The sequence below is a fragment of the Coffea eugenioides genome, chromosome 6, assembly GCF_003713205.1.
Source record: "Coffea eugenioides isolate CCC68of chromosome 6, Ceug_1.0, whole genome shotgun sequence".
Taxonomy (NCBI): Eukaryota; Viridiplantae; Streptophyta; class Magnoliopsida; order Gentianales; family Rubiaceae; genus Coffea; species Coffea eugenioides.
The window spans coordinates 11,519,585-11,532,612 of NC_040040.1; the positions used below are offsets into that span (position 1 = coordinate 11,519,585).

At 35.7% G+C, this 13,028-nt stretch overlaps 3 protein-coding genes across 5 annotated transcripts; all 3 read right to left on the minus strand.

The window, feature by feature from the left end:
• Window positions 1-625: 625 nt before the first annotated feature.
• Window positions 626-1,703, minus strand: LOC113774895. The gene has a single exon (XM_027319545.1). The coding sequence runs from the start codon at window positions 1,421-1,423 to the stop codon at window positions 791-793; it is 633 nt and encodes a 210-aa protein (XP_027175346.1). The 5' UTR covers window positions 1,424-1,703; the 3' UTR covers window positions 626-790.
• A 284-nt stretch (window positions 1,704-1,987) lies between these two features.
• On the minus strand, window positions 1,988-4,981 carry LOC113774898. 3 transcript variants are annotated; one of them, XM_027319546.1, is made up of 6 exons: window positions 4,830-4,981; window positions 4,566-4,727; window positions 3,315-3,467; window positions 3,047-3,222; window positions 2,754-2,852; window positions 1,988-2,394 (listed from the first exon to the last, which is right to left on the minus strand). In XM_027319546.1, the coding sequence occupies exons 2-5, from the start codon at window positions 4,695-4,697 to the stop codon at window positions 2,756-2,758; spliced, it is 558 nt and encodes a 185-aa protein (XP_027175347.1). In that variant the 5' UTR covers window positions 4,698-4,727; window positions 4,830-4,981; the 3' UTR covers window positions 1,988-2,394; window positions 2,754-2,755. The 3 variants fall into 3 exon arrangements, with proteins under 3 accessions (XP_027175347.1, XP_027175349.1, XP_027175348.1); XM_027319548.1 differs by having other exon boundaries at window positions 2,746-2,852; XM_027319547.1 differs by lacking the exon at window positions 1,988-2,394 and having other exon boundaries at window positions 2,610-2,852.
• Window positions 4,982-8,652: 3,671 nt separating this feature from the next.
• LOC113775875 lies at window positions 8,653-12,885 on the minus strand. The gene is made up of 2 exons (XM_027320918.1): window positions 12,799-12,885; window positions 8,653-9,799 (listed from the first exon to the last, which is right to left on the minus strand). The coding sequence occupies exon 2, from the start codon at window positions 9,787-9,789 to the stop codon at window positions 8,965-8,967; it is 825 nt and encodes a 274-aa protein (XP_027176719.1). The 5' UTR covers window positions 9,790-9,799; window positions 12,799-12,885; the 3' UTR covers window positions 8,653-8,964.
• Between the last annotated feature and the right edge of the window lie 143 nt (window positions 12,886-13,028).

Here is a 13,028-nt window from a genome sequence, read left to right on the forward strand (position 1 = left end):
AATTGGTGAGAGGCAAAGTTTGAACCCTTAATCTCCCACCCCCACCAAATTTTAATGTTTTAGTGGTGGCCACGAGCCCAAAATATACGTGAGTTATTGTTTCCACCATTTGTATGAATTCTTATAATATTGGTTAGATATAATTTATGTGCATTCATTTATTTGAATTCATCCTACCACTGTAGATAAACCCCCCCCCAAAACCAGCAAAAAAAAAAAACAAAAGAAAAATGGTTGACAGTAAGCTGGTCTGGAATGGGTATGAGTATGAGTTAGTGTCTCATGTAGTTAATTTTCAGAAATTACATTTTTCTTTGTTAATTGTTGCTACTATTTTTTCCCCATCCAGAAGTGTTTATATAGATTGAAATTATGTTGAAACTTTTTAACCAACATAGTATTGATTTTGGTTGTTTCTTATCCCTCTGCTCAATGCTCATAATCGCAGAGCACCAAGTCCAACTTTTGGGGATGGATTTTGGCAAAACAAAAACATAGTAGTACAATTTTTCTCATGCCACTTGGGCGTGCGTGATTTTACCTTTTTCTTCTGCAGCATTATAGTGTGCAGTACTCGTAACAAAATGCATGAATAAATGCGAAAATTTTTCTAGCACAAATTGGATTCAAGAAAAATATTTTATGCATTTCTCTTTTCTCAACTGGCAAACTCCATATATATCGCAACCCTTGTTTGTATAGGCAGGCGGCTATAGCTAAGCCACCCCATAGCGACTGTCTACAATTACCATCACACAAAAGCAAGAGAGATGCTGATGCTACAAATTTTTCATCCTTCAAAATCAGTTTTCACCCACTGCCCATACTTGCTCTTCACCCTCTCATCCAATTTTTTGGATTTAATCTCACCCAACTTTGCTGCATTGGCCATGGATTCCTCCTGCACCTTAGCAATCCTCATGCTCCTCTTTCTCTCCACTGCCTCTTTATCAGCTTCCAAACCTTCATACTCTCTCATCAAACTGCTGTGGACAGCACAAGTTAAGATTAAGACTCCCACTTGCATCACGAACATTGCCATCAAAACCCCACATTCCATCCTCACCAAAAGTTTTGCTTCTCTTGGATCCCTTGGTGATTTTAGCATCGACAGACTCGATTTTTCCTTCCTAAACAGCGCTACAATCGCGAGTATTTGACCGATCAATGAGGTGAGAAGAAGGGAGACGTGGGTCATGAAGCAAAAGTGGGTGAGCTGAGAGTAGAAGCCAATGAAAGAGGAAAGGAGGGAGATGCAAGAGACCGTGAGAAATGCCCAACCAAGGCAAGTTGGTGGCGTTTTGAGGAGGATTATCGGAGCAAGAGAGGCTGAAGAGAGGATGAACAGAATGAAATTCAAGAATGAGACGAGAACAATTGGGAAGGAACATGAGCTTCTTCTGAGCTTGGTGGAGGAAGCCATTACTACTAGTCTTGAACAGAGATATAATTTCTGATAATTCTTCAGCAGGACAACTAAAAAAAATGTTTGTCTGAGAATGTTTTGAGGTTATGTCATATGTGGGAAGAAGGGTGTTAGTTTGAATCTTTATAGGAGGCAAAACAGATGCCCGTTGTACAGAAGACCCAAATGCTCAACGGCTAGATTGGATGGACCTCGACTGAACCATCACCTTTGTACGTTACGACTTTGATTTTGAACCCTTTGCTTAGTGTAATGCCATGTATATGAAGGTTATGCTTTTAATGTTTCAGTGGACCTCAGAAATTTGAATGGCTATAGTAAAATCTGGAATTCCACGTCCAACTGGTACAGACTTGAATAAAATCGCAGAGTTCAAAAAATTAGTCCAAGGTTGTGTCCTAGGCCCGTCCGACAATGCTCTATCAAAGTGTATCGAGATGCAACCAATTTGATATCAAGAGAGCCTTCACTTGGCCAACCCCACCATGCATACCACTGAAAGAATGTATACTAATTACTACACTTCATTAGGTTTCCAGGGGCAAGAGATGACAACATGACTATGTTATGGATGATCCTCAGTTTAAAAGCCAGAAGAAATACAAGTTGCAACCTCATTGCTTCATCTGTTCTTTAAAACAGCAGTACTGGTACATATCAACCATCGAACGGAAAATAGACTCAGAATAACTGATGCCTGAATAGAAATACCGTTTGACTACAGAAACTCGTAATGTGCAAGGGAAGAAAAATCTCTAATATCTGCAAAGTTTGTTTAGCTCATCAGTGTCCACAGCCTGGTAGACACATCACAGATGATCCTGATTCATTTTTGTGCCGTTCCACCTAACACTTCATTTCTTCCCAGATCATACTGATTCAATTACGTGATAGAAGGCATAGTGAAGGGCCGCGTATTAATGGCCTAATAGAACTCTTCCAAGATACTACTACAGCCAAATCACAATCTGCCATACCATGAAAGAGTGAATGTTAGATGCTTGAAGACATCAGAATGGGGAATATTTAAGATGCAATTTTGCCGGCTCAGTTAAGAGTTTCCAGGCAAAAGCTCCAACATGCAAGATGGATTTACAGAGTAAGCGCTCACTTCTCAAACAAGTTGTCAGAATATAGTGATAAAAAAAAAAAATGTTTCCTCAAGAAAAAGAACACAGGAAACTACAGTAAAGTTGATTTCAACTATATTTTCATAAGGGGCACGCAAGCTACTTTAGCTAATAGAGTTTCCAACAAATCATGGCAAAGATTCTTATGTACATAATCTTGAATGGAAGTCTTTGATGATCTAAACATACGAAGCTACCATTATGACGTGTGCGTATATATGGTCTCAATTCTGTCAAGTGATGCTTGTAAGCGTCCAGAATTCATGTTGAACAATGGTTCACCAGTACCCATAGCCCTGTGACAGAAAATCATCCAAGATCCGCTCAGAGAACTCATAAGGGGAAAAAATTACCATTTCAAACTATTTGCTGTGACTAAGAAAGATTGCAACTTCTCTCAAACTTCTACATGCACTTGTCATGACATGTGGAGATGTTTTAACACGTGATTTTTTTCAGTAAAAAAGCAAATAAGCAGTAGCTAACTTGCCCTGTAATTTCTGGAAACACATAATCAGCTCTCCACCCAAAACGGAAATCAATGCCAGGACATAAGCCAAGTGTTGTTTTATTTCGAATCCTAGAGACACCATCCCCACCCAAACAGGTAGTAAGCTTCCACTTCCAACCAGTGGCATGCAACTGAAAGCTATGGCCTACTCCTACCTGCGTCAGATGAACAATTTTTGAGATAATATTTTTAGCACATATTTGCTAGAAAGTAGTCAAGGATTGTGGGAAGGAACTAAAGCATTAACCTGAAGATTCAGGAATTTTGTTATTGGAATCTTCTTAGAAAGAAGTCGCACATCATGATGCAAAGGTTCATAAATAAACTTCCATCTCCGATCATGAGCTAAAGGCTTTAACACCAGCTTTGCCTGGTACTCATTGATTGGAGCATTGTAGAACTGAGGTCAAAATGAGAATTCAAATTAATAGCATCCAAAATGTCGGCTGTATCTCACAGGACAACATGTCTCATGTTTACAATAGAAACAGCAAGAGTAAGGCCGAGTTGTATTATCACAGTCTCAGTACATAGAGCAAACAGTCAAGCTCCCACCCAGATGCACATTGCTGCATTTAAAAAGTAAGAATAAAAAAGCATAAATCATCAGTATCATCAACTACCATCTCCATAGTAGAATGTCCTTCACCAGGAAGCAGAACAATTACTTCATGCATAAAAAAACTCCACCATTCAGGTTTGTGCTAAGTGGCTTACGTAGTGCTCGAGGAAAGTTTTGAAAGACAAATTAAATCTGAGTCAAGAATTATAATGATGTTCCTACATTCGTCCGCATACAGTAACTACAGTTGATATCCCAAAATATACAACCTAGAACCGTAAATGCTAAAAATAATATGCATGTCCTAAAAGGATGTCCAGCTATAACTTTAGTTGGGAAGTCAGACATCTAAATCCAAATGCCTTGGTTTAAATCTTAAGCTGAGCCTGGGCTAAGTGCCCAATAAGTACATGCCAAGGGGAGAATGAACACAAACATGCAGAGCCCTAGATGTCCAATGTCGCAAAGAACAGAATACAATTATGTACGATATCCATGAATAAGAGTATTAGTCATTTCAAAAACCATCCAGCTTGATATTGATTTATTGAAAAGAGTTCAATTGGTAAAGGACATGACTACCACAATTTCACCATTCAGAATTTTGACACTATCATCAAAAGAGCACCATTGGTGGCGATATTACCAAAACAAGGCCATCATCCAATGATGAATTTTTTTAAGGAATACCAGAAGCAACATTCCACAATACAAAGCCTAGAAATCAAAGTATAGTAGTTCGAAAAGTAAAACTTAAAAATCAAGTCTTTTTGGCTCCTGCATCAACCCAAACTTGAGAAATTTCAAGAAATCCTTCACACAAGCTAATCATCAGCAGCGCTATAAGCACTCCATACTACTTTTTAAGCCTAACACAAGCCTGAACCAGTTAATTCCATCAGCATATAGAATTAAAGGCAGCAGAAGAAATACTACCTCCAAGTTGACACCAACACGATACCCCTCAATTTCTTTTCTGAACTTGACAAATAACTCTGAAGGCACTAAATTGATGTTGTAAAGCTCCTCCCATGATGTGGGCTCTTCTCCATTCGAACCCGCCTCCATTTTCACCCCAATAATTCAAACTAAGCAAAGCTACAGCCAACAAAAAACACCAACAATTTCAAGAAAAAAAGAAAATCGTAAATAGCTTTAAAGAGCTTACAGATTACTGTGCTATAAAGTTCACCAGATTACCTTTTTCTTTATTTTCAGACTGCCTATGAAAAATGATTACAGTGCTTTAGAACTGTCAATATTAGGTAGCATCAAAAAATCCAGTTAATCAATCATTCTGGGGTGAGTATCCCTGTTCGGATTCACCGGAACTCTGGAAGTAAAGAGGCATTTTCTGAGGAGGAGCAGGTGCAGAATCTTCGATAACTAAAAGAAAAGGACCCATAAGCCTGTTCCAATACTTGGGCCTGTTTAGCCCAAATATACTTACCATCTCTCCGAAGATGGTCCAGAAGTTACCACACAGACTTTTAGTTTGGCCCAAAGTTCAAAGCTCCCTGCTTTGTTTCAATCCAAAAAAAAACAATTAGCACTCTCCGCTCTCGGTCACTTGCTTCCAGCAACACGACATATTATGTGAATTACCAATTTTTTCTATTAAAAAAATTATAATAACTTTGCGTTTCAGCTTTGATTTCTCAGTATTCTTTTTAAAATTTTTTTGATTAACAAGTTTTAGATTACTGCACAACTAAATATTCTGATAATATGTGTCTAGTCTTTGACAAGACTAAATTCATTATTGAAACATGTCTAGCTCTTTTGACAGTTATTTTTGTGTTCAATTAAGAATTCTGCATAATTAAAAAAGCACGGCACGATTACGTCACAAAAATGATTTCAAATTTGTTACGAAACCTGAGGTTGCTTCAATTTCATTAGGACAACAACTCAAAAGGGTAAATGAGATTAGGGTTATTATCACTTTACCCCCTTTAACGTTTGGTGCTACTATCAATTTTTCCCTCAACGTTATCATTTAGTCACTTTACCTCCAAAACTAACGGTCAAACTTTGTTAATTAAAGTGAAAAAGCATGTTTAATCCTTAAAATTATTATCACTTTACCCCCATAAAATAGTCTCATTATCAATTTACCCCCTAGAGTTATTTTTTAGACAATTTATCCTACCATTAAACCAACTTAACAAGTTAAAAAACTTTAGAAGAAAATACCCTACTCTTCGCATAATAAAAATAATAAAAAATTTAGAGTGACTTTTCTCCTTTTTAGTATCAAGAAAAAAAGTCAAAATATTAATTTCTTTCTTCTTGGCAATCTTATTAATATTGAAAAAAAATAGAAAGATGGAGAGGGGGAAGGGGAGAAAAAGAGCTCAATTCTTTTTTTAAAAATTACAAATAAAAAAGAATTAAATACTTTTATTATTTTAAAATTATTTCACTTTTTTGTTTACGACCAAATTCCAATTCTAATCCCGATAGCCTTAAAGTAATACGATGATGTTAGACTTTTCTTTATTTTCTTTTTTTACAAAATCTAATTTTTTGTCTCCTTCTTTCTTATCTCCTTTTCTTTTCCTAGTATTAATAAGTGTGAAAAAAAAGAAATTTGAGAAAATCCTTTTATTTTTATGTTTTTCGATCTCTTAAAGTGAAAAAAAAAAGGAAGAATAACCATTCCAACTTTTTTATTTTTAATTATATATAAAAAAGGGTAAATATATTTAAAAATTTTTGACCATATTAGTTAGATTAATGATGAGGTAAAATGTCTAGAAAATAATGTTATGAACTAAAGTGATTGTATCACTAAAATCCAAACGAATAAAGTGATAATAACAATGTAGTAATGCTATAAAATAAAAGGGTATTTTTGTCCAAAATTTCTTAACATATTGAGTTGAATTACTTATGGGGGTAAAATGTCTAAAAAATAACGTTAGGAGGTAAACTGATAGTAGTGATATAGTTTAAGAGGGTAAAGTGATAATAACCCATGAGATTATACTTAGTATTTATAGCTTTGAATGTTAATATATAAGAACGTTGAGTTCAGCTGTCAAAATTTTTGTTTTTTGCAAACAATGATGGATAATTTTTAACTTTAAATTCGGGCGGCATATAACCAGGATAAGATATGTGTTGGTTCTTTATATCGGTTGGTTTATCTTTTGTACTCTTCAATTAATATGCTTGAGAGAAAGAGAGAGCCATCAGTCTATCTACAAATGCTTGCTTCGACGGTACATCTATTAATTTTTTTCATTTATTAAAGTGACCAAAATGTCTTTTTCTTTTGCACAATTTACAAGTTTTATTTGTCCTGAAGATATTACACCGAAAAATAGGAAAAGAATTCCAAATAATCTTTAATCCAAATTCCAAACTACTTATTGGCTGTACCTTGAAAAATGCAAGTAATACATGTAGAAATTCGGGATCGGAGTCGGTTAACAGATATGCCAGCTCGTGTTGGTAGAAAACGACACCGTGGTAACCACAGAACTCAATTGAGCGCAAAAGCAGTTGAGCGTCCATTTACTTATTCGGTTTTTTTTTTTCCACTTCACCGTCGTAGGATATACATGCAAATTCTTGTTCGTTTGCATATAAAAGTCCCAGCGGTTTGCAGTGGGAAAGCATTATCTATTACCGTTTTCTTTTTCATTTTTTATTAGTGTAGTAAATTCTTTTAAAATATGAAAAATACGTGTTGAAGAGACAATAAGGTGTGTGATGTCACTTGATCTTTAACCAACTAATCAGACACAATATAGATAAGGCCCTGTTTGATCACTTAATTCAATATTTAAATTTAATGGATTCAAATTTTAAGATATTCAGATACTTTTGATAATTAAAAATTAAATATCTAAATTAATTGAGTGGCACTGGATTTTCTAGATAAAACTTGCTCCCAAAAATAAGTGATAAGCTATTCACTTATCACTTAATGTGATATATACTCAAATGTATGAAATTTAGTACTTAATAATTCATTAATTTAATGAATTCACATTTCAGATTTTAGAATTTAGTTTTCAGATTTTAATTTTATCAAATGCACCCAAATCTACCAAAGCATTGTACCTTGACCGTTGTATTATATGCTTCATTTATGAAGAATTACATAAAAGGTAAGTCAATATACTAAGATGTAGATTTGCCTATCTTTTAGAAGATTATTCTATTTTCATAACCCAGTACTCAATTCCCAAATTGAGTAGTTTGGTTTGATCGTTAACTTAGAGTTGCAAACATGTTGCCTCGTTGATAAAAATTGAAATGTAGAAGAAAGAAGAATGAGAAGCACTAAACATTGATAGATTTTCCAATTGAAGAGAACGGATACGGTTTAAGATTGCATCCATGCATTCAATTTGGAAGTAAATGAGTATGTATTAATATTAGTAGATTTTTTTCCTTTTCTTTTACTAGAATGATGATGGTAGAAATGGAAAAATATGCAAGACCAAGAGGGAATCAATGTCACATTGCACTCCAAAATCTTAAATAATTAATGAGCCTATCTAACGGGTGTCTATTGAATATTTTAAAATATATTTTAGGCGTCATATTTTAAAAAATGTAAGATTAATTAAAAATAGTAAATAAATAGTGCAAGGGAGAGTAGGTAGGACTAAATAAAGAAAGTATATAAACTCAATTGAGTGTAAAAATGATTATTATGTGTATATACACTATAGATTAGGTAAAATTTAATTGTGTTGACGAGTGACCACCCATAATTTAATTGCAGCCAAATCATACCAGAAATTGTAGCCGACTTGAATGCTTCGGCTTGAATAGACATGGATAGACATGCTTTTATGAACATGTTGTTGAAGAAGTTTTATATAGGGGCTTCTTCTCAAGGATGATTAAAACATACAGTATGACACAAAAACTTGCGCGTGAAATTAGCCCAAAATGACTAATGATTCTTTTCATTCGTCTCTCCAACCAGAAACGACTCAGAGAAACAATTTTAATTCCAAACAACTATGCTCTGCAGAACTGTTGTGGCCCTTCTGGAATCCATCAATGATCAACGGCATAAATTAAACTAGTTCTACTGAATGTTCTTGATTTCATCAATCTAGTCCCAATGTAAATACATAATCTGCAGTAAAAAATGGCAATATTCATAAGACTTGTATTGCAGCACGCAAGGAAAGCTTTTAACAGCAGTACAACTGTGTACAAGCGTCCCTCCCTGGACTTGATTGACAACAACTTACAAATTTAAACTGAGACTTTATTGAGACACCCCTTACGACACAACTATAAGACTTCCGACACAAAAGGACCACAGCTGTTGGACAAGGGGATTCGACAAGGACCACAGATTCTATGGCCAACGCGACCGAGGAAAGGAGCTCTTGCGTTTAGGCACAAATTTGCGCATCCAGAGATGCTTCCCATTTATGGTGAATTTGGCCTTGGTAACACCACCGAGAATCAAGTCAATGACTTTAGGCGTAGAGAACACTACTCGAGCATACAATGGTTGCTCATCAGACCTCACTGGTTGCATGTGGAAGGCCTCTATGCAATTCCCGAACAGCTTAGTGAAGAACTCCGTGACTTCTGATTCTGCAACAGGATAGCCCTTCGAAAATGTAACAAACATGGTCCTTTCCTCTTGTGATGCCCCATTAGCATTACTGTAGTCTCCACATGCTTCACCTACAAAACCCAAGTTAGAAAAGCTGTTAACCAAAGACTCGTATGCATTATGCTTCTTGACGACATCCTCTATGACATCCTGTAAAGCCATGGCACAAGTTTCAGTTACAACATTCCGAAGTTCTTTCACCACAATGGGCCTATTCTCATGAAAATATTGGAGAGTGATCCTCTTCTTCACGAGTCTAGAAGTTGCAGGAATTTCATTGACTTCAGCTGAAAGCACAAACTGAGGGTCATTAACACATTTGACACATGTCAAAGCCTCGTCAGCATATTTATTTATCAACATGGGGGGCATAGATAAGATTGTTAATACAAGATTCTTGAAACCTAGCCGCTCCATCCAAAGCCACAGGGCCATAATTTGCACAGATTCATAAGGATCACGCCAGAGATCGACAGCAAGGAGAGAATAAAGCGCTCTATCCATTGCATGGAAAGTACCGTACTCGTTGGGTGTAACCGGCAAAAGTTCAGGATCCATGGCCCAAAACCTGTTCACACCAACATTCACATATACAATCATCAACATCGAATTACAAAACCTTAAAAAGACAAGGCAAAAAATTTTCCACCATATACACCACAAAAATCATAGATTCAGCAGTTTAGCATTTTAATGGACTGGCAACTTTACTAAATTGGTTTTTTTTTTTTTTTTTGTGGGTACAGCACACACAGACACAGAGACGCAGGCACAACAAGAGTGGGGTGAACTGGATCAAAACTGTACATCACTTAATCTCCGCTAAAGTGACAAACATATGAGTTTGGTGCCTGGTCCTTGAACCAGAAAGGTATATGGAAGACAGGATCCTCATGGAAACCATGGAGAGTGAATTTCCATGCTGGTCTTCTCCACCAATTTCTCCTAACAACTAGCTGATATACACCCAGATCAAGCAAAATATTAAACAATGAAATAACCGGATAAATAAATCTGACTAGTACAAAAGAAGGGAAAAGAAACCTGAAGGGAACTTCTCAGAAAATTGCTTTTCAACTCAACTCCAACTCACATGATTTATAGGCAGCTCAAGACTCTAAAACAGGTGCGAAGAAGTCTTTTAGTTTCTCTTGTCAATGTACTCCACAAACAACAAACTGAAGATAAGATACTGGTATTAATTTCCAAGAGATATCCTCGCTAGTAGGTTGTATTTAATGTTTGAAGAAATCTTGAGCCTTGAAAATTGGACACATGCGAAAATTTTCTGTTTCAGTCAATTCATTTTCTGGCTATGTGACACACGTCAAACATGAAGAAAGGCGAAGGGATAAAAGAACTCAACAAGTTACCGTATAGCCAATCTTCTAGAGATTACCATTCTGAGGAAATTCTAATAGGTCAAAAGTTTTTTGTAACGCTTTTTACTCGTCAATTTGTTCAATGTCCCCATCCCACTACTTGTAGACCAGGAGAAAGACAGCTTATTATCATCTAGTGGCCAATAATCGGTCATGCATCCACAATAGTAACATGGTACGAGATTAGGATTTTGAATAATGACGAGAAACCGTTTTATGTTAATATCCTCAGTACTGCTCAGCTAATTTGATACACTATTGCATTGTTCATCCAAGATAGCCTTGCGTTGTATCATAACAGGGACCTCAGATGACATAATTAGTATCAAATCTCAGACCATTCAAACTTAGTAGATCATTCATCTGCCAACATGAACCAGTCACAATAAGGTGACATGGTTTTCTGTATGATACCCCATTTCTACAGTAACGTGCTTGTGCAACACAATGATCTCAGTTTCCAATAGCCAAGCCATAGTGAGAAACACAGGCAAGGAAGCTTTCTATGAGACAACATCAAGTAAATGTTGTCGAAGGCCAAAAATAAAATTTGCATATAGCAATATCTGGTCCTCTTATTATGTTTCTTTTTTCGGTTTGACCTAAGATTCTACATGGCATTTCAGCATGAAGTTGCCTTCTTCATAATTTTTCCAATCTATTTGGAATAAAAAAAACCACCCTTTCATCAGGTATCCTAAATAAGACCAACTATTCTGTTTACTGCTTTTCGTCAATGGAACTCTATGGTTTTCCTATAAAGTGCAAATAAGATGATATGCGGTTAATTATATGAATACAGGTTCTTGTTTTTCCTTTAACTCGTAAAAATATACAAGTTGAATGAAACCACTTTTTCATCAGGAATCTCAAATAAGCCCAACAACTCTTTATACCACTTTCCCATCAAAGAAACCCTATTGATTATCGGTAAAGGGCAATTATGTCGCTATACAGCCAGTTATATGAATACGGGTTCTTGTTTTTCTTTGAAGTCAAAAAAATGCACAAGTGGAAAAAAAACCGCTTTTTGTCATGAACCAAAGTCCAAAAGTTTTTTATACTGTTTTTCCATCAATAATACCCTGTCGACTACCTATCAAGCGCAAGAATGTCATTATACGGAAGATTTGATGAATACATTTGACTACCTATATAAGTGCAAGTATGTCGTTATACGGCTTTATGAATACAGGTGCTTGTTTTCTTTAAAATCCTAAATACAAAAGTTGAAATTTGTCGTTTAATCAGATCATAAAAGCTATAAATAAAAAAACCGTGAGAAGCTGTTTCAAACGGTCCAATTCTAAACCAACCCCAGTTTTTGGAAACCTCGTAAATGGGGTAAAATAATGGTTATAAAACTGTCTGCTATTCAAAAGCACCCCTAGTGTTAGAAACCTCGTAAATGAGGTCACAGCCTTCTATTAGTAAGTTTTGTCATTTAAAATCCTACTTCTTAACAAAGGGAATTGCAACACATATTACTCTGTGTATCTATAACATGAGGACCTGTGCTGTATGGCTATAGCATGAGCTGCAGCACTAGTTTCTTCTGATGAGATCACAAGCACAAAGGCCTCTTTCTTTTTTCAGTTTATTAGTACAGAAAGCTGGAGCCTCTCTCTTCAATTTCTCATTCATATAATGTACTCAATTTTGGCTCATTAGGTATAGATGTTATAAAATCTGGTAAATCCTGGTGCTATACTGGTTCACCTAGTCCTCCAAGGTTGGGAACAACACTTATGCTGTTGTCATACTATACTCTACTGATAAATGAATGTGGATGTAGCTAATTGGTCAAATGATTATCTTTAAATCTCTATCAAAAGGAATATCACGAGTAAATGTTGAATGATTATGGTAATATGCATTAGAAAACTTGTTCTGCCTAGTAACTTCAAAGCCTTCTCATTCAGATAGTGCTTAGGAAAAGCTCAGCATAACTTAACATGCCTAATTCAGCATATGCATTCCAACAACTTTAAGAACTTCAGTTTTCCTGGTAATGCTTCTCCAATACACTTAGCTACAATTTGAGTGATAGCATGAGTTGCATGATAGGCATGTTACCTAAACTATTATAAAATCCATGAGGTGCTCAAATCATCCATCATTAGGCAGTTAAGAAAAGACACTTTGTTTCAACAAGTCTCTTGCCTAGCAGAAGTTAGTTTCATACCTTCTATCACAATCCTAAGCTGGAAACCCATGATCATTTCTCAACTACTTCATAACAGGAAGATCATCTGCATACCATCATAGAAACAGTTTCTTCCAGCCATTGTAACTTCTTTTTTCCTTTTTGACTGGTTTTACTAGAGCGGAGTTTAAGACAGATCTGGAATTCAACAAAAATTAGATGGTCAAATTTTCTTTCACAAAAAAGATCATCTGGAATTCATACCTTCT

Excerpts from the sequence above, each read along its gene's own strand:
- LOC113774895 (XM_027319545.1), bottom strand. The coding sequence starts at position 1,423 with ATGGCTTCCTCCACCAAGCTCAGAAGAAGCTCATGTTCCTTCCCAATT.
- LOC113774898 (XM_027319546.1), bottom strand. The coding sequence starts at position 4,697 with ATGGAGGCGGGTTCGAATGGAGAAGAGCCCACATCATGGGAGGAGCTT. Across the intron at positions 3,468-4,565 it reads GTGTTGGTGTCAACTTGGAG|TTCTACAATGCTCCAATCAA; the intron begins GTAGTATTTCTT and ends TTTTGACCTCAG. Across the intron at positions 3,223-3,314 it reads CAAAATTCCTGAATCTTCAG|GTAGGAGTAGGCCATAGCTT; the intron begins GTTAATGCTTTA and ends CATCTGACGCAG.
- LOC113775875 (XM_027320918.1), bottom strand. The coding sequence starts at position 9,789 with ATGGATCCTGAACTTTTGCCGGTTACACCCAACGAGTACGGTACTTTC.